The following is a 25713-nucleotide window of genomic DNA, read 5'->3' on the forward strand; positions in this document are numbered from 1 at the left end:
TAAATTAACCCAAAAGATTACACCATTCTTTACATTTTTAGGTTAAACAGAAAGTTTGATAGAATTAAGCCAAAAAATTCGTTAAAATCTAATACAAAAAGACAAAAAAAAAGGTCAAATCAACTGGCTAGCTAAAATGAGAAGCTTTTGTTTACCTCTGTCTGAAATCAAGGACCCATTGTTTGCTTAGAATTTCGAGTGATAAACCTGCCACCATTATCGCTGTAAACACTGCGAGAATGGAAAGCTTGACCAGCATAGCAACAGTAGCTAAGGGGGGCTGGGCGTAGAGAATGGTCAATTGAGAGGAGTAGGAAAGGTGGAAATATTTATGAGAAATAATGAGAGGAGAGAGAGTTGGTTTAGAAGAGAGATGGGAATTGAGGACAGAGAAGAAGCAGAAAGAAAAGTACAGAGATCAGAGCAAAGCTTTAACAGCAAAGCAATTAGGGTTAAATGTATGGGGAAAAAGTGAGAATGATGAAAATGGAAGAAAGAACAAAAAATGTATAAAAATGATAGAATTTGTCCTCTTTGTTTCAAGTTGCTTTGTTTTAAGTGGAAGAAGCTTTTACGAACTGCAAGATTATTAGAGAATAGAGTCCCTCCTAAGTAAGACACTGCGGCTTGCCCTATTTTCTGAAATGAAACCCGGCTTGTCTGGTGAAAAGGAGGTGGTGAATGTCAAAACTTTCTCCTCAACAGCACTTCAGATCCCTAAGGTTGGATACAAAGAATGTGCAAAGTAGGGATGTGATGTTCATTTGGGGCTGCTTGGGTGTGAAACTGAACAGCTCTAAACTTTAAGATGGAGAGACCCAGTTAGCTCACACATGTCTGGGATTACTAGGATAAAAAAAATAATAATAGTCTGGAAATATGCAGGTTCAAATAAGGGGATCAGCGTTGCTAATTTTCACAATAGCAAAGCCATGAATTGGTCAGTAGCAGCGCAGGAATCTCACTGAGATCAGTGGCTTTCTGTCATTTGTCACAGATACACAGGAGGATAATTCCTACGAATGCACCTGTGACTTTCAACTCCAATATCTCAACTAAGGGCATGTTGGAACCGATTCCCAGTCCAATAGTCGTGGTGTCTTATTCTCAGATTTAAAATATGTATACTCATTGCACTTTTACATAAGGTAACATGAAAACAGAGTCTGCAGCCCGATGTGACTTACCAGCTTGTGGATAGCACATTTTCACACAGAATACAAAATGTATGAACGGAGTTGTCTCTCCATAGTCCTGCACAGGTTATTGCTTTGTGTGTCTAATAGTGGGGAAAAGGCGCTTCTGTTTGGGGAGATGCAGTAGTTTGTAGTGAATTTTGTCCCCTGTGGAGCTTCCCCTTCAGGTTTCGTCTGGTTTGTTGAAGTGACTGGTTAGAGCAACTTGTCTTAGGAGCACCTACATGATTAAGGACGGATAACAAGTTTCTGGTTGCTTTCGCCACTAGGCTTCAGTGTGTTAATACCCACCCCAAGTGACTGCATGAAGAGCAGGGTTGGTAGGGTTAGGTAGGTAGATTTTGGTCAGCAAGGTGACCACTCAGCCAGGTACGCACTCATGTGCTGTTTATGCCATAGTCTTTGGCTTGTGCACCACGTTAGCCTTCACAGTTGCATAGTTTTTCATAGATCTCAGCAATCGAGTTCCATGTTATGGTGAGTGATAGATATGACGGCCAAAACAATGAGAAATAAAACCCAAGTTGTAAAAATGGGAATAGAGGGAATTAATTGTTAAAATCACAACATGAGATATACTGTGTGTATTTACAATTATCTCTCCTTGTTGGGACCATGCACTATAAATCATGAAGGTCAACAGCTTTGTTAAAGAAGGAAATACCACCCATTGTTAGTTCACTTTACCTCAAAAGAGGCACTGACCTGGACTAACTTATAATAAAGTGTGTCTGTGTTTTGCTCAGGAACCCTGGAAAAATGTTGTTGACTCCTTCAGCCATCCCGTCATTATTTACATCTCATTATTTAGATCTAGACTGCTGCCTCCTTCACAATGCAAATCCACCTGCCGTGGTGAAATAAATGCTGGCATAAACCTGTTATAAGCCACAAGCTATATGCTTTTACGTGGATGTTGTAACTAAGGACAGATATTAGACAGTTTCATTTATTTAATGAGCTGTTGTCACCTACAATCACAAAATCATATGAGAGGCCAATTTGTGCTGGTAACCCTCGCTGTAAAATGTAACCCTCAGTAGGGGTTATTAGCTTGCTGATAATGAGAGCCTGTAGGCAGAACTGGTGTAATGTTCCAGTACTGAAACTTTGTTTTACACCATCTACAGGTTTCTTCTGCATAGAGGGTCTGCGTATGTGTGTGTGTGTGTGTGTGTGTGTGTGTGTGTGTGTGTGTGTACTTCAGCTTGTTAAAAAGCCAACTAACGAGCGCGTCTCTCTCGCCTACGAGGACTGAGGGAGGGTGTGAGGGAGCGAGATATGACAGCGGCGATAAAAAGGTCACAGAGGAGAAAAATGTGACTCCACTGTGTCACAACAAACAAGCTGCTCACTCTGAATGTGTGCATTTCTTCTCTTTGCTTTGGTGCCATGATACTAGGTAATACTTGTCACTGTAAGATAAACTCAAACAAAAAAACAAATGGATACAAATAAAAAACATCACCAAAGGGATGAATACCGATGATTGACAGGTTGAAAGAGTGACTATAAATTAATCATAGTTTAGATTTTGAGCAGCCAATCCCATCAATCTTGTACTTAACCATCCACATTTATATTTTCTATGTGGCTGTTTTCCAGTCCAGACCCACGTCATATCCCAATCTCAACATGGGAAGCAAAAAGGCCTCTGATATGGCAAAATTGTAGCAACTTGTTGAAAAAGACCCTTCTGTATGACTGACTGCAGACCCCAAGCTGACTTGCAGGCTGGGGTTCGAGCTGAGGGTCTCTGCTCCTCCAATTTAATGAGAATGGTGCAGAGAAACAGAGATTTGGTAGACTCTCCGGAGCATGTGATTATTTCTCTGTGTGTATGTGTTTGTGTGTGTGGGGGCATTTGTATGTCCATCTTGCCACCTGTGTGGTGCACAGTGGGGTCGAGGTGACCAGGTGTCTGCAAGGACAGAGGTAATCAGTCTGGACAGAAGTCAGGTCACACAGATTGTTCTACACTTCTAAAAAAATCATCTGAAAAATTTTGGTTTGGAGAGAATGTCTTCCTGATGGTCCGTCTAACATTGTCCAATATCCACATGTCATTGAATCTGTTTTCAAAACTTTTGAGTAATGAAGATAATAAGTAACACCAAGATCAGGATGACTGGCAGCAGCCTTAAGGCAGGCAAAGTCGTCAACTGTCCTGAGGCTGCAGGCATATTGTGTGTCCCCTAATATAAATGTTATTTTGTTTGGGAAAATGCACCATTAAGGCATCAATTGGCACGATAACAGACCTTATGCTGATGTATAATGTTAAGTCCTTTATCACTTCACAGAGAAAGTGAGGAACATGGGGTTAATGAGGGCCCAGCAAGTAATATTTACCCCGGTGCCATGTTTTTTTTTTCACTGCTGGTGCTTCTTAAAATCAGTATCACATTTCAAATAAAACATTAGGGTTAAAATCTGAAAAAAAAGTGACGACCAAGGATCTAGGTGGCCAAGAAGGGGAGCTCATTTGTAATGTTGGACGTGGATTCATTTTGGATTACTGTCATAACAGTGCGACTTTACATTCAAGAAGAATAAAACAGCAGTGGGGAATGGTGTGAATAAAGAAAGTATTGTGTACCTGAACAATGTCCCTCTCAGCAAATCTTCCTCTGGATGAGATTCTGATTTCATCGCCGTCTAACTCGACCATGGCTGACAAGAATAAAAATAAAATAAAATAAAATAAACACTTTATTTTAACTCTGAAATAGTGCTTATTTTCCCCAGAACCCAGATTCTATAGAGTCCAAAAAGAAGTTTCTTTAATAAATATTACTCACAAGTTGTTGCTGACTTACCATCAAATTCTGCAGGCCCCACCCCCACGATGATTATTGACATCGGCAGACAGGAGGCCTGCAGGAGAGGAGCAATGAGTATTTGATACATTAAATCATTTGCAGACATTATTTTGGGAAAAAATGTGTGTCTACCAAGGTGTGTCCTTAATAGGATAAAGAAGATACAGCCTTTCTCAGCAGTGATCAAACGTGTTTTGCCAACTTGTATAGTGTATACAGTATGCGTAAGTGTGTGTTTTCTACAGCACCTCCTGCAGCGCTGCGTGGGTCGAGGGAGGCATCACAGTGAATAATATTAGAGACGAACGAATCAACAACACGGCCTGGACTCGCTGACAGCTTATAAATGACATGTGTTTGTGTTTGTGGGTATGTGTGTAAGTGTCACACAGCGGGTATTAGAAATAGGAGGCCAGCGGTGTGTGTGTTCAGCGTATTTCAAGCAGTGAGTTGACCGCAGGCAACAGAGCAATAGATGATCTTATCAGAACACCTTGTTGATTTTTTCTCTCCTTTTGGTAAAGGTCTTCTTTATGTCTCCACTGCCCTTTGCTCTCTTTCCTCCCCCCATCCCTTCATCTCAGCTACCCCCTTCTCTGCCGTCAGCCTCCTTTCCTCCTTTGTCTTTTCTCAACCTCTCCTCTCCTTTTCTGCCTGCAAAGGCCTGAGATGGATCACTGCTTTCCCCAAAATGACTGCTGTTCACTGTTCACTTTGTTTGCATTCTACAACCCACACTGACTCCCCTCTGGAGCATGCAAGGACTTGACAGTGATGGAGAGGACGGACGGAGGGCGAATAACATGCTGTCAAAAGTAAGGGTGGCACAGTAAACACAAAAAATAAATAAATAAATAATAGTAGTAAAGGCTCCTCAGTCACAGCATATTTCCGTTGGCATTGCATGGAAGGATAGATATGCAGGGACAAGTAAAAATATGTGTCAATACCAAGTATCTGAACGACGCTGTATGTTTATGTGTTCTCTGAGGGGTGAATTTACGAATGGCAAAAAACAAACAACGGACTGCGGCTGCTGACAGCACCGTGAATTGCAGATCACTTGCGGAGTGAAATCATGCTAATTATATTACAATACAGCACAAAAATGCCCATAAGGTTTTGCAGTGCACTTTGCCTTTTTTTGCATCTGATTGCAATTATCTATGAGGCAAAGTATAAATGTTGAAATGATGCGCAGGTCAGGGTTTTTTAATATCTACACCCATCCCCCGCAAAAAAATATGCATTAATCATCCCTCCGAACCAGATCCGACCAGAAAACTGCCAACTTTGTTAGGACTGAGGACATACACGTAAGTGAGCACTGTGGCTCTGTCCAGGGTGTGTGTGTTTTTGAGAGAAGGCCAAAGGTGGACTATTTGCACACAATGTTCCTGTAAATTATTAATACTCTGACATACTCAGAACACTGCTTTGTCACTTTTAATATCCCAGTCTGTCGGTGCTGTTCAGATTTTAAAATACACACCTTCAGACTTAGATGTCATGGTTTGAAGTGGAGGACATCCCTCATAAATGCACTTAACTGCAATAAGGCTCATTTGCATAAAAAGGGGCCACTTTTGCGCCAACTGTATGCCTAGTATTTTTATTTTAAACACGTGCAAAGAACTAGGATGCTGTTTGTTTGGTAGTGCAGTTAGAAGTGCACTCTACTCTTTGCAGATACCTACACAGATTCTTATTTGTGCAGGTTTAGTGGACGCAAAAGCTGCGCAATCCTTGAATGAATATACCAGATTATTTTGTTGTATGGATCTGGTAGATTTACATTATCTGTTTGTAAGATAACAATATGTGCCTTTTCTTGAAGTAGTAATTCTATTGTCAACTATAAAAATCAATAATCTATATCTATAAAATGACAATGATTCCCCTCACAGCCTAATTAGGAAAATACTGGCACAGCTGTTTTCCAGCTTTCATCTATAAACAGATTTTTGCTCCAAGGAGCAAAACAAGTAATGATGACGAGGAATTTAAGAGACACTTTTTGTCCAAATGTAATACGTTCTCACCATTACAGTTCTTCTCTGATTTGCATGTTTTTCTGGTTTTATATTCATGCAACTATGCATTATGAAATGCTACATATTGCTGTATAATTAAGGCATTTATTGCAAATGTTTTTCATGGTGAATTTTCTTTTTGGTGAAATGTCTATTTCGACGTACGCACTTTTTTGAGATTTATTATCTTGCTATCTTGACTTCACAAACAAGCAGCGGCAGTCCGTCTTTTCGATAGTTTACATAGAGAATGCAACAGATTTGAACTAAATCAGCGACCTTAACGGTAGAATTTATGTCTCCATAGATTTGTCTTCTTTGGTGCAACTTTCTGAATTTTTCATGTGTTGTTTTTTATTTTTTGTATGGTATATTGTGTATTGCATCTTTTTGTATGAAATCTGCTACATAAATAATGTTTTATTAGTCAGTGACTGAATTATACAGCTGTTGTATTTTTGCCTTGTATGTTTTGAGAGAACAGCAATCAAGATAAGAGACACAGACTCAACAGTTCTCGGGATATGAGGCTGGCTCAGATAAAAGCAAGCAAACACATGTCAAACCCATAGGCTGTATAAAAAATGGACGTAGCCTCTCCGTCGGGGTCCGTTCTCTCAACTTGACCCAATTGTTCTTGCCTCTGGGAGTTTTCATCTTGTTGGAATTTTACTCCTCCTCATTTCCTCTTACCAAAAAGGGTTACGTTGCGGGGAGGGAGATACGTCTGTCCGGCTGACGTTTTCTGGACTAGCCAGCTCCACCGCCTGGGAGCTAGGCTTACAGAACATGCTGCTAGATAAATAGGAGTAGGAGTCAGTGTTGAGATTATTTTCTGGGACCGGGAGGAAACAAGAGTCGTTTTTTTATTTTGTAAGGGGAATGAGATTTTTTAGAGGGGAGAGATTGACACAGCACTCCTGTGTCAGTCTTGGAAAACACACCAGCTCTGGGAGTTAAGTGCAGGCAGAAAGCATTTATGATATATGATTTAAACTGATATTCAACACAGTACCATGCTCATAGACTGCTGTGAAATGGCCTATTTAACATGGGGGTCAATGAGAAATTGCTCTGTTGTGCAAACTACTTCTAGTGGCTACTCGGACAACTGCAATTTTTGGCACTTCTTTATTGGATCAACTAGAAAGTCGCTGTGGTGGGGGCTTGGTCAAACCACTTTTTAAAAACATATTCAGCAATGCTGACTTCCTTATTGTTCCAGGTCAGCCTTCAGTTCCCGATTGCGATGGGTACTAATTATCATTTTCATTACTATTAAAGCCATTTGTAGCTATAACTGACATTTTTCCAACTAAAAGACTGTAAAGTGAGGGCTCCCTTTCAACTGAAACTGATTTCTCTTTTTGGTGATGTGTTTTTTTTTTCCTTTTAATTTTTCAGGGCTCAGAGTGCAGAGTTATAACAGCCACAGTAGATGCACTTACGTTGACAATAGACTCCTTGGTCTGGGCCATGTCTGAGATGACGCCATCTGTAATGATGAGGAGCACAAAGTACTGGGAGCCATCCTTCACTGAAGCTGCATACCTGCACACAAAAACCAAACCAATCTTTGTCATAATTTCTGCACTGCAAATCCTTGTGACTTCTGTTAACCATAATGATTCATTACTTGAGCATATTAAGCCTCATTCGGTTCGGTTTTAATTAAAGTACTCGTTCATAAATAACCCGGTTACACACAAATAGTTGAGTGGAAATTAGATATAACATTTTCCTTGGAAAATTATTTTTCTTTGTTTTCTTTGTCTTTCTATTGAATAAATGTCACTTGCCTCCCACTCTGGAGGATCTTAATCTTTGAGGTAACTCTCTGTACATCTCTCTTTAAGCCAAGCTTATATAACTCCTCAGCTCAATACAGCTTTCAATTTCTCCTGAGCTATTGAGCATGACCTTTTGCTCCCATGTGAGCCATGAACCAACTGTTACTGATATTTACACACTGAGATTATTTCAGTCGCTTCGACTTCTGCTATGCTTCACCTTTCTGCACTGGGAGGTTAGATCTGTCTGTCTCCTCCCCTCTGGTGATAACTGATGTTTAAAGGTTAATATTTTTTGTTATGTTTGTTCCAACTGTCACTATATCCTGACAGTACTGCATGAGACAGATAATCAGTGAACAAAATCCCCTTCCTCTGCCTCCTCCTCGTGCTCTTAATGGCATCTGCAAGATTACACCGCACGCGGAGGAAAACAACCAAGAGCAGAGGAGTCTCTAATGCAGCGTCAATGACTGCCTTTGAACATCAAAGCTGTCAAACTAGATCAAATATGGATCAAGACTCTGTTATTGCACTGCGTTTTTCTCACCTCAAATGTTTTAACAAAAATATTTAGCATACTGTTTAGCTGTAAACAGCGACTGGTCGGCAGTGTATGGTTTTGGCCTGCAAAATAGTACACTAAAATATGCTTCTGAAAACGTTTGAGACAACAACTCGGTATTCATATTTGATCAGTGCTGCTTAGTTTGTCAGTTTAATCAGAGTTAGCCAGCAGTCATTGATAGGGCTGTATCAGGACAGCAATCTTACAATACCGCGGTATTATGAACCTAAGTGCAGGATAGACCCTTCTTGTTTACACTTCCCCGTACGTATTGAATGTCACATGAATTCATATTGAAAACAAAAGTTAAAAGTGTTATTTACTAGCCACAGTTAACAAATAGGCAACAAAGTTGCATAAAGATGCTGCATGTATCTACAACTAGTTTTAAAAGATTTTGTTGGGGTTAAAATCTGGAAGCAAAAGGTAATTGTAGATGGATTGTTTTCATTCTGCTTTAAAATGTTTTTTTTTTTGCTTTGTGTTCTACTAATTGCATGGGCCAAGAAAAGTGCCTTAGTGAAAGATAAAATAAGATCCACATGAACACAAATGTGAGGCAGAGTAAGAGAATGCAGTAGAAAAAGGTCAAACAAACTAAACAAAAGAGAACCAAAGGTGAAAACGGATGATTAAGAGCAATTATTGATGAGAGTTAGATCATGAGATTGACACCGTGTTCATGTCTGTTCCATAAATATGATGCTACGACAATGTTAAGACAGCTTAACTTAGCATAAAGCACCCACACCTCTAAAGCTCGCTAATAAACCTCATAAATCTCATTAATTGATATACCTCCCTTTATGTTATTTATCTTATTTGCACGACAGCATGTAAATTCTGTCTCTACATGGTTGTGTGTTTACAATTCTCAGACAGCGTTGGAGAGTCACTTGTTCAAAGATTGTTTGTCAAATTGTTTGGGAAGAGGCTCCACTCCTAATGGGAAAAACGAAACTGAAACTTATCAGAGATCCTTCATTATTTAGTACAGAAGATGATTCACTCCTACAAAAAAAATAAAATAATGTTGTTGTACTTGAAACCATAAAGTGATTATTGATTTACCTTTGGACTGTTTCTGTTGGGGAACATTATTTGGTCCTTTTGGACAAAAGACATTTTCTGATACTGAGTGTAGCTCATGCTCTGCAATACACTGATTTAAACTGAGTTTGCATTGTGGCTCTGATTATTGCTTGTATAATTGTGATCCTTCTGTCAGGTGATTTTTAACGCCTTTTACACTGAATTATTTATCCATGTGTGGATTGACCTTTCAATACGAACCTAACCGTCGAATTGTCTGACTAAACAACGACTGACATGCTAAGAAAAGAACATTCAGGCAATCTGCTACAGTGCGTTGGAAACACATGAAAACTATGATTCCTTTAATTTTTTTTATCTGTGGCGAGCGCCACACTAACAGTTTATTATGCAAACTATGCTATGCTAAGCTTATTGCCTCCCAGCTCCAGCTCCATACTTAATGTAAAGACATGACAGAGATAGTGCCTTCAATCTTTTCCTCTTACTCTGCAAGATAACGAGGATGTGTTTTTTACAAAAACTGAAAAAGAGAATGTCAAGATTTTTATTCAATTAAAGTATAAGTAGTGATTAGTGATTGTGCATGCTTGAGAGGAGTGGACACGAAGCTCATTAAGTGTGTTTGATAGAAAGAACACGAATCATGAAAAAAAGGATTAAGGGGTATTTCAGGTGACATTACAAGCTAAATAAGAGGAGACAGTTTTTCATGTATGACTATGCAATTAAGATTTCAGAATTATCCTATTAATAAGTAACCTAATGATGAGAGGGTTCACCTGAGTGCATCTCTTTAATTACACATGTGCATTAATAGTTCCTTAATGTCTTTTTTTGATTTCAGAACTTTGTCCCGATCACATGTTATGACAGCATAAAATGTTCTCGCCTATGCAGAGACACAAACAAACATGCAATCAGCTGTCAGGCACTTTGTCTGTTTGTGTCCCTAGTACCTCCCTCTCCCTCAAACTCTTGTTAGCTACCTGGCAACACTCGCTGCACGGAGCCTATTACAGAAAACCTGAGAACATGCTGAGAGTCTACTGCGTGAAAAGTACTCATTGTTCTTTCACGCATACTCAAATGATTGAAGTTCATTGTATAGGCAGTGATACATGCAAGTGTAAAACTGTGTATATGCGGTTTACTGAACATTGAAGAAGAAGTGTTGGAAAGTAAACAACTAATTACTGGAGTAGATGTAAATCAGGGAAGTTGGAAAAAGCTGGTAAAATGTTACAACTTTTAAATTGACTCCTAAGTATTTGTGTGTTACCTGGCAACATGGTTGACGACAGGGGAGAAGTTGGTGGGTCCGTAGAGCTGAACTGACTTCAGACTCTGGTAATAGGCTTCCATCACACCGTCAATACCTGTACAGTACGGGTTCTGAGGGTTCCCATTCTACATTAGGAGACGAGAGGAGAAACAGTTGGAACAAACAGGCTCAAGGATGATTAATATATTCCAGTGTTTTGTCTCGAAAACAGCGAATTAATATGAAGAGATTAATAATTAATATATGTAATATATGTAATATGTAATGTATTGTGAAATGGGTGGTTTAAAACTAAATGCAGGGAACATCTCTATGTATTACTCCCTCCCTGCCCTCCATCCTGATTTCAACCCCTCGTACCAAGGCAAACTCGTGAGAGACCCGTCCGTCAGGCGGCAGCTTGGCTCCGAACCCCAGCGCAGGAAACATCTTATCGCTGTCGTAGTCCTGAATGATTTCTCCTACTGCCTTCAGGGCCATTGCGTAGGCATTTAGCTGGTAGGGACTCATGTAGTGGAGAGAGGTGGGCTGGGCTGGGTTACCTGTTTGTGACAAAAAGAGGACACAGTCAGATGATACTCTGTGGGTATAACAAGAGGTGAGGTGGTCTCAGCCTCAAGGTGACGCTTCAGTTGTGCTTTTTTACTTTTTTTCATATTGTCTGAATATACCTGTATTTATCCTGTGTCTGAAACACCCCGTTTTACAGCTGTTAGAGACCCCTCCTGAAAAAAGGCCATTCTGTACTTATTGGTCATCGTTCCCAGGACTTCTTTATCTGTGCTCTCAGTCTTATCTGTCTCTGCATTTTGTCATTGCAGTCAGGGAATGACTATTACGGCACTGTAGCAGCACTTTCTACCTATATATATATTATAGTTGTGACATCAGAACTGTACAGAAGTCCTGACGGTTTGTTTAAAGACGCAGTTCTGAATATGGGCTGTGTGCATTTCTCTGTAGATCGAGCGTTTTGATACTTTCACATTATTTATATAGCATTTTGACCTGCCTTTATAATATAATGCTGTACTCGAAGTACTAAAGAAAAAAATGCCTCCACATGGTTCTCATCGACCGTTCCCCAACTCGTTAAGTATTGACATTTTGGGGTGCCGCTGAGCATCTGAAAACGACGCTCAAGGCACTCACATGCACTAACATGAAACACAAAAATAAACAAACAAACTGAGGATCTCAGAATACAGCACACACAGAGGAAGAGTGACTTCATCTTCTGCTCAGGATTCCATTACTCCACTATGTTTTTACAATATTTGCATGTATTTCTTTTGTTGCTTTAATAATGTTCTGATTACCAAGTACAGCACCTTAAGTGTTCAGTCTTTGTTATTGCTTAACCAGAGGTAAACTGTGGGTGACTCACCAAACAGTACATGTCTTTAGCTGCAGGAAAAAAATGTACTCAGTGACTAAGAATCAGATTTCTATCAGGCGATTCATCTTGACAGTGCCATGGTAACAGTGTGGAGCATCAAATATGAACTTTATACAATTCAACATCAAGTTATCCCTTTGCTATGTGTGTACACAAGTTTTAATCTGACAAGAATGCAGTTTTCACCGATATCCTTTTAACTAACAGGAAAAACAACTAACGAGGTAATCAATTACTCATCTGTTGTGATTAACATTAATTGTCAGCAGCTGTGTGGGCTTAATGGTGCTTTATGGGAATTTGAAAAGCCACTTTTTCTACTCTACTAGCCATCATTCTAAATTGAAATGTAAGTGAGAGCCAGACAAGATCAAGTACACCTCAGCATCAAATATCTATTACTGCTGGCTGTCCTGCTTGCGCTGAGCAAGCTCAAGGGTAGATGGATAACACAGTCCTTAATCACAGCCATTGTAAAATGTTACTGCACTCAGCTTTAGCTGCCAGGTGTGATGGAGAGAGCTATTAGGGAACATTTGATTCCCAATCTGCATATATTTGAATAAACGCTCTTCCTAGGCGTTCAGAGCACTTTGTGAATCTTGTGCGGGTCTCTTAGTGTGTGTGCACATTAAAAGTGTGTTTACAGGAAAGCTCACCATTGGAGGCTGTGAAATCAATGGCCACGGTAAAGTTAATCTGGGTCCTGAGAAGACAAAAGCAGAGAGATTATCCATTAAACAACAAATTTTCCCTTTGTTTTTCTCTCTTGCTCTCTCTCTCTCACACACACACACACACACACACACACACACACACCTGCGAAATGAACTGCAGACATAATCAGGTTAAAGTGATCGTGATCAGTGTTTGAGAGCACAAACAGAGTTCCTCCTGCCCTTTAGCTGTGACAGTAATGAGTAGACAGCAAGTTACTGGGCTTTCACACCAACACGCGAGCACAGCATCGCTCAGAGGAGGGCTGTTGTTTTGAAATGGAGAACATAGCTAGAGTTAACAGCTGCACAAGCGGTAAGGAGCCTGGAGCGTCCTGACTTTCCTCCAAAAATTAAACTCTATTCATCTGTGACATAGGTCCTTTACCAAGTGCATCCGATAGCATTCTGGTAGACAGGAGGTGAAATGATACAAATACTAAAATAGACTGTCAAGATCAATGGACAGTAATGTAACCCAGAGTTACTCAACTGTAAACTGCCATAACCACAGGACTTTTTTTTAGCTAAATGCTAACATCTTTTGGGTGGCAGTAGCTCAGTCCATAGGTGACTCGGCTGGGAACCAGAGGGCACTGTCGAGGTGCTGTTGGGCAAGGCACCAAACCCCCAACTGCTCAGGGGCCCATCCATTGGCAGCCCCCTCGCTCTGATATCTCTCCATTAATTGCATGTATAAAGGTCCTGTTTGTGCATGTGTGTGTATGTCGGGCATGTGTAATAACAGAGTGAAAAAATTGAATTCCCCCTTTCGGGATTAATAAATTAATTCTTCTTCTTCAATATGCTAACATACTCCCATTGACAATGTTAACCAACATGCTGATGTTAAACAGGCATATCTTTACCCTTATATCCATCTTAGTTAGCTAAAATGGTTTTGCAGGTGTATTTAAACTATAGGACACCATTTCTGACCTGATGGCATGACATGAAAAGTCAGGGGATCATCAAAGTTATAATAATTCCTACTGAAAACTATATGAATGTGTGTGTACCTGATCTTAGGGCAATCACATAAAACAAAAAATGTCAAACTCATGGTGGCGCTACAGGAAACATACATATCTGTTCTAAATTTCATGGCAACCCATCCAATAGTTGTTGAGATATTTCAGTCTGGACCAAAGTTGTAAACACCAGATTAGAGATGAATGAGATAGAATATGAAGAAGAAGCTTTATCAAAGCAAGATGAAACATGACAAACAACACACACCCAGCACTTAGCAAGAGAGAGTGGCGCAACCCTTCTCCAATAAAACATTTCAACTTCTTGTTAACCTGCAACAGGAAGAGCTCTGTCGGCTTGTCACAGCTCCTTCACACCAATTCTCATCCGTTGCCACAAAGACAGAGACAAACACGCACAAAAGCCTCCCTGTCTTCCTTACACATGTGTTCTGTATTCAGATAGTGTCAAACAGCCAGGAGATCACCATCTCTCTCACCTCAGCAGGCCATGTGAGGTGCAGGCACTGTGCCATCCAAAAAAAGAGAGGGAGGAAAAAGTTCAAGAGACACTTAATGCTTAATGATTAGATCAGAAAACACAGGAAACCCAGAAAGCCTGGGGCTTATACCTGCCACCTCAGGCTAGAATACACATATCAGCTGCAGCTTGAAAAATGAGATGTAGAATAAAGCTCCCAAACATCTTTCAACATTTTAGGGAAAGTATGACTTACATGCATACACTGTAAGTCAATCAGATGCCGTCAATGTAAAGTTAAGCTAAACCAGGGTCAAGTGAGCATGTTTTTTCTTTGTAAGATATCCATTTTTTTAATGATATACATTTTACTACTTTGATATTACAAAGTAATACAATAATAGCATGGATAGACTGCTGTAAACCCTGAATAATACACTGCGTAATAAGCTGGTTGAAAAGTCCAGTGAATAAGGGCAGCTCAAGGACAAAGAGCAGAGAGAGGAGATCTGAATGAATTCTGGTCCAGTTATGCACGTTGGCACACAGCCTCAGCCTAGCAGCCTAAATTATGCATGCCCCCTTTCTCTCCCACCCAATCTCTCTCTGGCACACATTTAAAGTCTGGGAGAGGAACTCCAATTGTGTGGGCGTGAAGGGACAGCCAGAGAAACGAGGTGATTCGAGGCCAGAACAATGCAAAGTGACAAAAGACGAGAGAATAGATGAAAAGGAGGAGAGCCGAGCTTGATTAAACACAATCATTCTGCATCATCGGCACAAGAAAACAACAATGTCGACATTAGGCTACATCAGCAATTTCAGTCTCAAGCATTAAGCACAATTTAAAAGCGGTCAAAAATAGGACAAAAGCAGCAATTGGCAACAATATAAGACGTTCCAAATAAAAAAAATATTGGCTGAATACTTTTATAAAGTTGCAATTGCTATTGATAAAGATCCTCAAACCTCTGCAGTTTGACTGTGATTACTTTGAGCTATGAGAGTGTAAGATTTAGTCATTGGCTATAAAGTTAACATGAGAGTTTCTTGCTTTGCAAAGTAAATATCACTCCTAATGTTTGAGTCCATTGAGTTTGACTCCAAATTGATATAATATTAATATCCAGAGCAGAACAAAGGACACTCTCCAAGGATCAACTCCATCTTCTGCATTGTTAATGAATCCCCAGTGATGTGTTTATGGATGTCATCCTATTGGCCATTTTGTCTTTTCAATTACTTTTTTTCAAATCTGCTGCAATACTACAGGATATCACTTTATATACAGTACCAGTCAAAAGTTCGGACACACTCGGTGGTACTATATCTATATTTGTACAATAAAAATGCTTGTATTGCTTAATGTTTGTAATACAGTGTCAGTCCTGGCATTTACATTATTATATACACATTACTTGGTGGCACGGTGGTGTCCAGGCAGAGGCCCTTCTCTCCATGCACGTGTTAGGTTAATTGATTACTCTAAATTGTGAATGTGTTGTCTGCGCTGTGATAGACTGGCGTCCTGTGCAGGGTGTACCCCGACTCATGCCCAATGTCAGCTATATTGGCTCCAGCACCCCCACAACCCCGTTAAGGACAAGCTGTTGAAGATGATGGATCACATGTGTTGCATATTCAACATTTGTTTTTATTTTGAATTGTTGTACTCTATAAGCACCGTAGAACAGGGCCGTATAGCTTCTATGTGTGCATGTTAAATTTGTTCCCACAAGTCAATCCAATTTCCCTCTGGCTTAATACAATTAATTGAATCCAATTGCAAATTTGAAGACATGGATTTGGTAATAAAGGCTGCGAGGCAACATGTTTGTTTTCATGGTACAGAGTAGACTATCTTCATCTACACTGCAGAAAAAAACCATGAGGCGGAACTTGAGCTGCTGGCACTGAATGAATTAATACATGATAAAGTAAAGTCAGTTCATGTACAAAACAAACACAAACAGACACAAATTCACCTGAGCAGTAAAAGGAGATGTGTAGCCAAGTATAGCTGCAGAGGGGGTTCAAACCAGAAAGGCAACAAAAATCTTCTGGCAGGTATGATAAGGAATTTTCAGAGGCCCACGTGTGATCTGTGAGCTCAGCCAGCCTAGGAAACTGAACCTTATCATTCTCCGTCCTGAAGGGAAACTTCCCCAACCCTTTTAGGGCCATATTTTTATGCTTCTTATATTTTTTATTACTTTAAGCTTTTATACCTTTTATCTTATGTTACTTTTTTGGCTGTTTTTATTCCCTCAGTTTTTAGCTTCTATACCTTTTATCTTATTTTACTGTTTTAGCCCCTCGGTTTTCCAGTGTTTCCTCCAGTGGGCCGACCACACCAGGAGTTGTCTCTGGTCCACCGATGCAGGTGCTGTCCGTGGACGACCCTGGCTCGGTTGGCTTGAGAGCTCTATACCGTGGTGAGCCCTGCAGCCATGGACCAGGATTCCTCACGGTGTGCGCGGCCCCCAAAGGTAAATTCTTCCTCACCTCAGATCTCGGTGCCCAGCCATGTCTCCTCAGCAACAGCTAGTGTATGTGTGTGGGTGTGTGTGTAGCTATGTGTGTGTGTGAATGTGTATGTCTTTGTGTATCTCTGTGTGTATATTTTTGGGGGTGGGAGGTTTGGGTTTTCATTCTTTTTTTGTTCTTGTTTTGTTTTCTTTTTTGTTTTGCTTTTATTTTCTGTAAGGCACTTTGTGCTACTGTAAAAAAATATGAAAGGTGTCATTTAAATAATGATTGATTTGATTTGACTATATTTATCGTGTCATGATGCTTCTTTATTGGCCAGTGTTAAATGGCTGCAACCCACCTATTGGCAAGTTAACCTCAACCTTCAGCAGAAATATTTCTTAGCAAATCAAGTATCACCTGTTTATCGTCCCTCGTGGATTTATATGGGTTAATTTAATGTATACATGTAAAATGATTATTATGTCATTTCTAACTGTACCCCCTCTTATTCTTTAAATTTGTCTCTCTAATCTGTTCTTCTGACCTCTACTTGGAAAGGAAATTGTGTCAGTGTGGAAGCACACCCTTTTTCTGCTCCAATGACTAATGGCTGGCTAGGTGCATTACTCTAATTGTACACTGAAGATGCCTGCTCACTTTTACCTTCTCTATCACTACAAAGTCCACTTCCTGCTGTCTCTTCTCTGTGTCTTATATAGTATAGACACATATTTCTGTGTGTGTCCATTTGAGTATTGGAGTATGTATACATACTGTCTTTATGTGACCATGAAAACGACTATTTGGCTATTGCTCAGGAGGGAAAGCGATTGGTTCAGTAATTGGAAGACCGATGGCTAATGGGAAGCTCGGCTGTTCAATCCCCGGCTCCTCCAAACTGCATGTCAGGAAGAAACTGAAACCACAAATTGCACCCAAAGGGTGTGCCATCGATGTAGATTGGATCCTCAGTGTATCTAAGTGTGTGTAAATGGGTGAATAGGTCATGTAGTGTAAAACGCTTGGAGTGGTCAGAAGAATAGAAAGTGCAAGTGCTTCTTCCTGGAACATGAGCCACTGAGTTTGAGACAAAACAATACATAGAGTTTATTGTACATGCTGTGAGGTCTCTGTTAAAAAACATGGGTACCCATTTTTAACAGTGTGTTATCCTCTGTGTGTAGCATGTGTAGTATTTAAAAGTGTGTTTGGGGTGAAGGGGGAATGCCACTTTACCAGCTGGTTTTCTGTCAGTCACTAATCTTCCCCTGCTGTTAAAACCTGCAGTGACTCAGCTAGGAACCAATATGACAAAATACCGCACAGCAGGGAGTGGACTGATGAGGAGGTTGTGCACTACATTCAAATAAGCTTTCCTGCAGACTGAACTGGCTGGATGCTAATGTCTCTCCCCTAAATCTTAATTTCTAGACCGCAATAAGATGATCTCTTTCACATCTCTAGTGACATGCTCCTGCGACAGGGCAACCTTCACTACTGGAGATAGATAGATCGGCAAAGATGGTGAACTCCATTTAGCTCAATTTTAACACACACAAAAAAACATACTAAAACTTAATGACAGTGTTTTGAGTCAACACTAAATATGTGCTTATACAGAATCACAAAGCAAATCATACCGTTTCTTCCCTGCACTTCTCTGTAATCCCAATATATCTTCCTCTGTACTATTCAACACCAACAACACCAGGCTAACACAGCCAACATCATTGATAGGTGCATGATTACTCTTTTGTTGCACCTGTAAGCACATCCAACAGTGATGTCACAGTGTCCTGGGGTCTGTTTCACAAAGCAGGTTTAGTGAAAACTCTGAGTCTGTTAACCCTGAAATGAAGGAAACTCTGAGTTTTCCGTTTCACAAAGGGAGGTAACTCAAACCAGAGACAGAGGGGTAACTCTAGCCTGTTTCACAAAGAGAGGTAACTTAACCTCTCGGTCAGTTACCATGGTAACATGCTCTCTGAACCTAACCTGGTCGGGACCAGGTTTTTCTCAGCAAACCTCGAGTTTCTCTCTGTCTCCGCCCTCTTTCAGCCACACACGGTATTTGATTTCCTCATTCATTCAGTCAGCGGGCGAGTTTTGACGTAGCATAGTTCTGTCGTCTGTTTTTTCAGAAAATCATTGCAAAAATCAGACATTAGAAGTTATATTAGGTGGCGACTATTTCCACTACCATGGCATGTCCTTCTGATAATGAATGAATGGATGAAGGTGCAGCATTACTGCGCAGAGAATTAAATATTTGTCGGGAGATGATTATCAGACCGCGCATTGATGTTCTTGCATTTCACGACGTCACAGTCCATCATTTACATACACAACCTCATCCATCCTTACATTTCCAACATTAACAACCAAAGTCGTGCTCTCACATTCCAGCAGATATTGTGTGTTGCGCTGCGTTTTTTTTTCAAAAGGGAGTTTTTTTATACAACGTTTAAAATAGACTACCACTCAAGCAGTTCCCCCTGTGATGTCACTTTGATTGCAACAGGGCTACGTTTAAACTTAGACATTGACCCGAGCAGCAATTTTCTCCCACGCCGTCTCCCTCTCTTTTGCTGCTGCAGCGGTGTTACACTTGCGGTGAAAAACATGCTCAAACTCTTGGTATAAGCGCATTAATATTTCCAATTCCAGTGGTAGCGTAGCCCTCCTCTTCCCCGTTGCCATGGTGACAGGTCAAATCAGGGCTCCATTGATGCTGTCTTTTTATACTTGTGGTGCACGCGCTTAACTCCAGGTCAAACTACTCCGTATTTGATCAAACTAACTCAAATCAGCTGTTCTGGAACTGAAAACTCAGAGTTTCCTATCTCAGAGTAGATCAACTCAGAGCTCAGGGTTAGACTCAGAGTTTGGTGAACCTGCTTTGTGAAACGGACCCCTGGAGTACACCTGTTCATCACTGCAGCAAATTGAGAAGTAAAAGGACTGGAGGTCAGAAAAAAACAAGACTTTTAGAGGGCGTTACTCTTAAAGTCAATCAAATCTTAAAATCAACATTTCTACAGAAACTATAATGAATATTCCACATGTATTAACATGGGGGGTGCAGCAAAATCTTTTTCGGTGTGACCAAGAGTCGCAAAAGAATAATTCATAATAATTCATATAGGGGCTTTAATAGTAACAGTCTGCCATTTAAAATCAGTAAAGGGCTGTCCACACCCAGAACTATAAATGATAATGATGCGTGAAAGCCCCACATGTACCTCGTCTATTACATTATTGTGTTTAATAAATGCATCAATCAGCATACATAAAAGAAGTATTCATAAATGGCGGATACAACGTTTCTCAAGAAGTTGATCTAGCTTTTATTTTTCATTATTCTTATTAATTAATTAAAAGTAGCTGCTGCTGTGCTGTACATCCATGTTGCTGTGCGTCTTTCAGCACCACAGAGGCGGAGACACAGAGAAAGAGAGAGAGAGAGAGAGAGAGAGAGAGAGAGAGAGAGAGAGAGAGAGAGAGAGAGAGAGAGAGAGAGAGAGAGAGAGATGTGTTGATTTCAGTAAGTGGTTTACACATATAATAGAGAGTTTGAACATGACACCCTGTGAATTCAGATGGATTTTGTCTGACTGTCAGTGTTTCTCTCATTCATCACATCGCTCTGACAGTGATCCTAACAACATCTTTCCCACTGCCATTGTCGTTATAGTCGTGGTGTGGACTTCCATCCACTTGAGTTATAAGGGTTCTAAAAACTTTAAATATAGGGTTTTCATTTTTACACCATTAACAGAAAATACTGAAAACCCACATTATAGTCCTTAGCCCACATGGGAAGTGTTCATCTTCAAAGTGAAAATGCCTATTTAAGAAAAAAAAAAGTCTCCTTTCATACTGAAGTGCCAGAGGGTAACATTTGCATGAGTGCACTGAGTGGCCTAAAAACAGCATCAGAGGTTGTGTGATGTGACCTCTCCTGATAGCATGCAAACAGATGTTTCTGGTTGGACAGTGTCCATCTGGTGAGAGGAGAGGAGAGGAGAGGCGAGGAGAGGAGAGGAGAGGAGAGATAAACAGCTCATACCTGCAAGTCCAATTAGACTAAACACTGATATTGGCAGTGCTTGTTAATTTGCTAAGTATATCCCACGAAGTAAAAAGACTGGGTTCCTTTCAAAGATCTGTTTTTTTCTTTTCTTCAAATCTTTGTCTTGATTCTGACTCCTCTATCTAATGACAGCCTCTCAGAATGATTTCAATACAAGCTGAGTTGCCTTCTGCTTCTATTTTGGTTTCAATACTCAATTCACAAACCAAAACAACAGGGAACAATATATGTCACTATGAGTGACAGGGCTGTCTTCAAAGGCACAAGATATAGTCAACAATTCTTCATTCTTATCCTCATGCTCATGAATAGAGAGGCCTCTTTGTTGAAATCCATGGGTGGTACTAATGCTTTATCAAAGGGAGTGAAAGGAATAAGAGCAGCAATGCTCTCCGGATTGAGATGGAGCTTTCTCAAATCAGTCATTTATGCTAATGCTGCCAGCGGATCATGGTCCTAATTAGGTCCAAATGAACAATTAGCTGATTGGGTTGAAGCTGTAAAAATTGCTGTCAATCAGAAGATAAGAGCGGCGAGAAGAACAGAGGAGAGCTGAAAAGAGATGCAAGGAAATGAAACGAGATGACTGGCAAAGTGACAAGACTGACGGTACATCTATACGATCAAAAATGATCTTTTTAACCCTGTCGTTCTTAAAGAGTTTTCTGTCAACGCGGCCTCGGCTCAAGAAAAATCGGCGTCCACACGAAACCAGTAAAACTGGTTTTAAAATGTAGTACACATGCAAGGCCTGTATGTGGAGCTGTAACTCTGCCACAGGAATACACGAACAACGGAGAGGAAGAGATGCTGTATTCTGGCTAAATCTGGCTCCCAAATCCACTTGCCGACTTTTTTTTGTCAAAAGCGACTAGAGACACTTTTTTGGTGTTTTGGAGACTGATGTGAAAGCACATGTCACTCTGCAGTTACTGTCACGCTTTTCAGACCTTTGGCATCGCAGTCCAGAGCCGACAACTAACGGCGGGCGTTTTCAGAACTACTCACTTTGGTGCCTAGTTTCAGAAGATACCATTTTGAGGCTCTTTTAACGATGCCTCTGTGTGGATGGGTCGCCAAATAGCACAATGGATTTGGGGGAAATGTACAAATGAGAGGACATCGGACGGTGTGTGCTTGCCTGTACAAAACTGGGTGTGTTTACCTTTTTGTGTGTGAGTGCACAAATATACATTATGTAAGTGGGGTAAGTGCAACTGGATCATTACAGTCCATTTAGGTTCAGACAAGTGAGACAGAACATGGCAGTTCATTTAGTCACACAGCAGCCAGCTCACACTCCCTAAGAACACAAAAAAACACCCTCTTCCTGAAAGTTTCAAAGTGCTCTCTGACTGACAGTGCTGCTGGGAACATGATCTGTGTGTAGGGAGGCTCGGAGACGGGAATTCTCTCTTAGCAGTAAGCGACAGAGCGAGTAAACATAATGGCGACATGTGGTGTTAGTACACACATGCATTTCAGAGCCAGCTCTCACACGTCGGGCAAATTGATCACACTTTGCATATGGCCATATCATGTTTTGGCATACAAACATGAAATCCTTCCTGTCAGACGGTTGATTGATACTTCTGCCTCATTTCTATTTCCTTAAACATATATACAGTAGCTCCATCCAATATATACCTGCACACACAAAATGCATTCTTGATCCTCCATGAATTAATTGCATATTGATCCGTGTTGAGTCACAAAGTGTTTTTTCAATGGCTTCACAAAGCTTTATTGTGGTGAGGGTTTAAACTATGTAGACATTTACTCTACATTACCTTCTTGTGATAACTGTTTCTCTGTTGAGGTTTTTCCAGTCTTAGAACTGCTTGTTTTACAGACAGTTTTTAATGTTTCAGTCAGTACTTTATTAAAAGGTAAACATGCTTTTATAAACATCTCATCGATATATTGTTAGAGAAAAATTAATAACCCTCAATACCTTGCACTGTCATATTTTGAAACTAGACAGGCAGAGCACCTGTCGGTTCATTTTCCTTTTCCAGGGGATTTATCAATGGACGCAGAACAAGGAGCCTCTCGACGCAAAACAAGGAGCCTCTCGACGCAACTGGATAGACTGACAACCAATCAGAGCAATATAATGTGACCTACAGCCAATCAGAGCAACTGAAATCACAGCTAAACAGTTCATTAAAATGTTTTCGGAAAACATTTTAATGAAATTAATTTGACAGTTTGATCTGAGTTTTGTGAGCCTGGTGCGTTACACTGGACGCAGTATGCCAGTTACATTTGGTAACTACACTCTAGCATGATAGAAAATCAGTCTGAATGGGAGGGCAAATGAAACAAGAACTTATTTTGCAACTAACCTCACTAGAAAAGTTTATACATTATATTTTTTTGCGTGTTAAGTAACAAAGGTTAGAGGTCAGGCAGCATCAGAGTTCAGAGGTCAAACGGAAGATCTTGTGGGTGGGGGTATTCATTCTAGCTGGGTTTTTGTATGTGATCCAGGGTTTTCATAAAATTCGTGTCTTGGGTTCTAGGAATCACTGAACTGTGTGATAAATAATTCATAAGATATCACATTTAGAAACAGTAGTAGTTATAAGATCCATTGTTGGCATAGAATTACTGATTATGGCTACTTTAAACAAAGTAAAAGCCAGAAGTCGGTCAGAAAATGTCAACAAGGAGGAAAGCTGAAGACCATCTATCCATTATTTTCAATGCTTGTCCCTAATGGGGTCGTAGGGGGCTGGAGCCGATCCCAGCTGACATCGGGCGTGAGGTGGCGTACACCCTGGACAGGACACCAGTCTATCACAGGGCACATAGAGACAAACAGAGACAGACAACCATTCACACTCACATTCACATCTACTGGCAATTTAGAGTCATCAATTAACCTAACACCTGCATGTCTTTGGACTGTGGTAAGAAGCCGGAGAACCCGGAGAGAACCCACGCAGACACGGGGAGAACATGCAAACTGTTAGAAGGGTAATTTGTAAGATAGAATAATGTAAATCCCAGAACTGACACTGTATTACAAACATTAAGCAATGCATGACATTGTAAACATTTGGATTAAAGGCATTTCCTAAAGTAGATTGTGAAAAAGATAAATGTATCTGCAATCAGCTATGTACTAATTACAACAACAACGAAAACCAACAAATCAGTGTATCACAGTTTAAGGCAGGCTTCTACAGGCAGAGTCCTTTAGATCATTTGTGGTGCAAAGAGAAGCGAGTCTAGCGTAGCAAGTGTTGGCTTTTTTGGATAATCCTCTAATTGACTCAAGCTATTTTCCTCAGCTTTTTGCTCTTCTGCTCTGAGCTGTGTTGAAATCCTCTTGAAATGTGCAACAGGAATGGGAAAGTAGGAAAATAGATTGTGCTTGTTGTGTTCACCAAAGAAATAAACTTATACATTCAGTGATTCATGAAGATTTTCCCCTCAAAACCAGGCATTATTTTTGACAAAATCTTTCAAATGCCAGCTGACTTTCCGTAACACCTAAAAAGACAGCAATAAAGGCAGCAGGAACGGAGACAGACAACGACTAAAATGGAGATTTTCCCCAAAAAGTTGCAAGCGCGCTCACACACACACACACACACACACACACACACACACACACACACACACACACACACACACACACACACCCTTTCTCCCCCTTGACATCACCCCCCTCTGTGAGTCTAATGAAGGCAGAGTGTGTAGGCGAGCATTCACGGCATGCCTGATTGCACACAGTCAACCCTTCTGAGCAACATACGTACACAAGCACATGTACACACGTAGGAGTACATGCAACCGCGCACGGCAGGAGTGGCTGCTGAAATACAATAAAAGATTACACACAAGGCACAGACACACACACACACACACACACACACACACACACACGCACTGAGTGTCTGAGACTTGTCCACTTGACTTCAGGTCGGCTCATCTACCAGTCTCTTTCTCTCCACCTTTCACTGTCATTGTCTCACATGCAAATGTACACCTTTTCATCTGATTCACTCACACTGAGGGATCATTATCTTTGGCATACTGCAGGCACAGAGTCATGATGGGGTTATTATCGAGACAGGGACGTCACTTCTCGTTAAAAGGACTACAACCCCCAGTTCTCCATGTTGATTCACTGGTCGTTGACCTACCCTCCTTTGATGTAGTCCAGAAAGGTGACTTCAATGTCCACCAGGAATGACAACAGCGTTACCTGTAAGCGATAAGGCCACAGTCAGCTTTGTGTCAATGATAATCACTTACAGGTGTTGCCCCTGAAGAAGAAGTTCTTATTCTATCTTGGCGTTTCAATCACAAAATGAAACACTCAGCAGTATGAAAGTGCTAACCATCTGGATCTACTGTGGTGTAGTTCAGCAACTCAATGTATCAAGGAAAAGAATGATTCATGATGGATGGGCATTTCTCACCGTTCCAGAGTTGAGGTATTTTTTCTTCCTTGCTTTCTTCTTTGGATTTATCACCTTAAAAAAGAGAGAAGATTCTCTGATTAAAATTAATGTATTATTAAATTCAGTCTCTCGTTTTTGTTAGGTCATTGTGTCTCAAGTATCAGTCTTAGTTTGTTGAGAAAAAAATTGAGAAAAACTGTAATCTGGTTGCGTTGACCTTAAAACTCAACATATCCAGAGAAGTAGCTAAATCCACAGGTGGATTATGGCTCTAAAATGGGTGGTTTGAATATTTATCAGGTCACAAACCTTCATTGGATAAATCAAGAAACATAAACATCTAACCAAGCGTTACATTTTGCTTTGGGACCCTGTTGTTTTTGTGAACTGATTAAAAAAGAGTATTTTTTTATCGG

General features: G+C 40.4%; 1 protein-coding gene across 3 annotated transcripts in view; it reads right to left on the reverse strand.

Annotated features, from left to right (window-relative positions):
* LOC310962692 (copine-8) overlaps positions 1-25713 on the reverse strand; it is a 95299-nt gene that overhangs the window by 9351 nt on the left and 60235 nt on the right. For 2 of the 3 annotated variants that reach the window (XM_083935213.1, XM_083935214.1), the window contains 8 exons: positions 25316-25369; positions 25037-25098; positions 12806-12852; positions 11108-11289; positions 10745-10872; positions 7500-7602; positions 4016-4073; positions 3796-3869 (listed from right to left, as the gene is read on the reverse strand). In XM_083935213.1, coding sequence (XP_083791339.1) covers positions 3796-3869; positions 4016-4073; positions 7500-7602; positions 10745-10872; positions 11108-11289; positions 12806-12852; positions 25037-25098; positions 25316-25369 — 708 coding nt within the window. Of the gene's footprint in view, positions 1-3795; positions 3870-4015; positions 4074-7499; positions 7603-10744; positions 10873-11107; positions 11290-12805; positions 12853-12965; positions 13053-25036; positions 25099-25315; positions 25370-25713 lie in introns of those variants that run through there. The other variant, XM_083935215.1, reaches the window with a different exon arrangement.

Source organism: Echiichthys vipera (genome assembly GCF_963691815.1).
Source record: "Echiichthys vipera genome assembly, chromosome: 20".
NCBI classification, from domain to species: Eukaryota; Metazoa; Chordata; class Actinopteri; order Perciformes; family Trachinidae; genus Echiichthys; species Echiichthys vipera.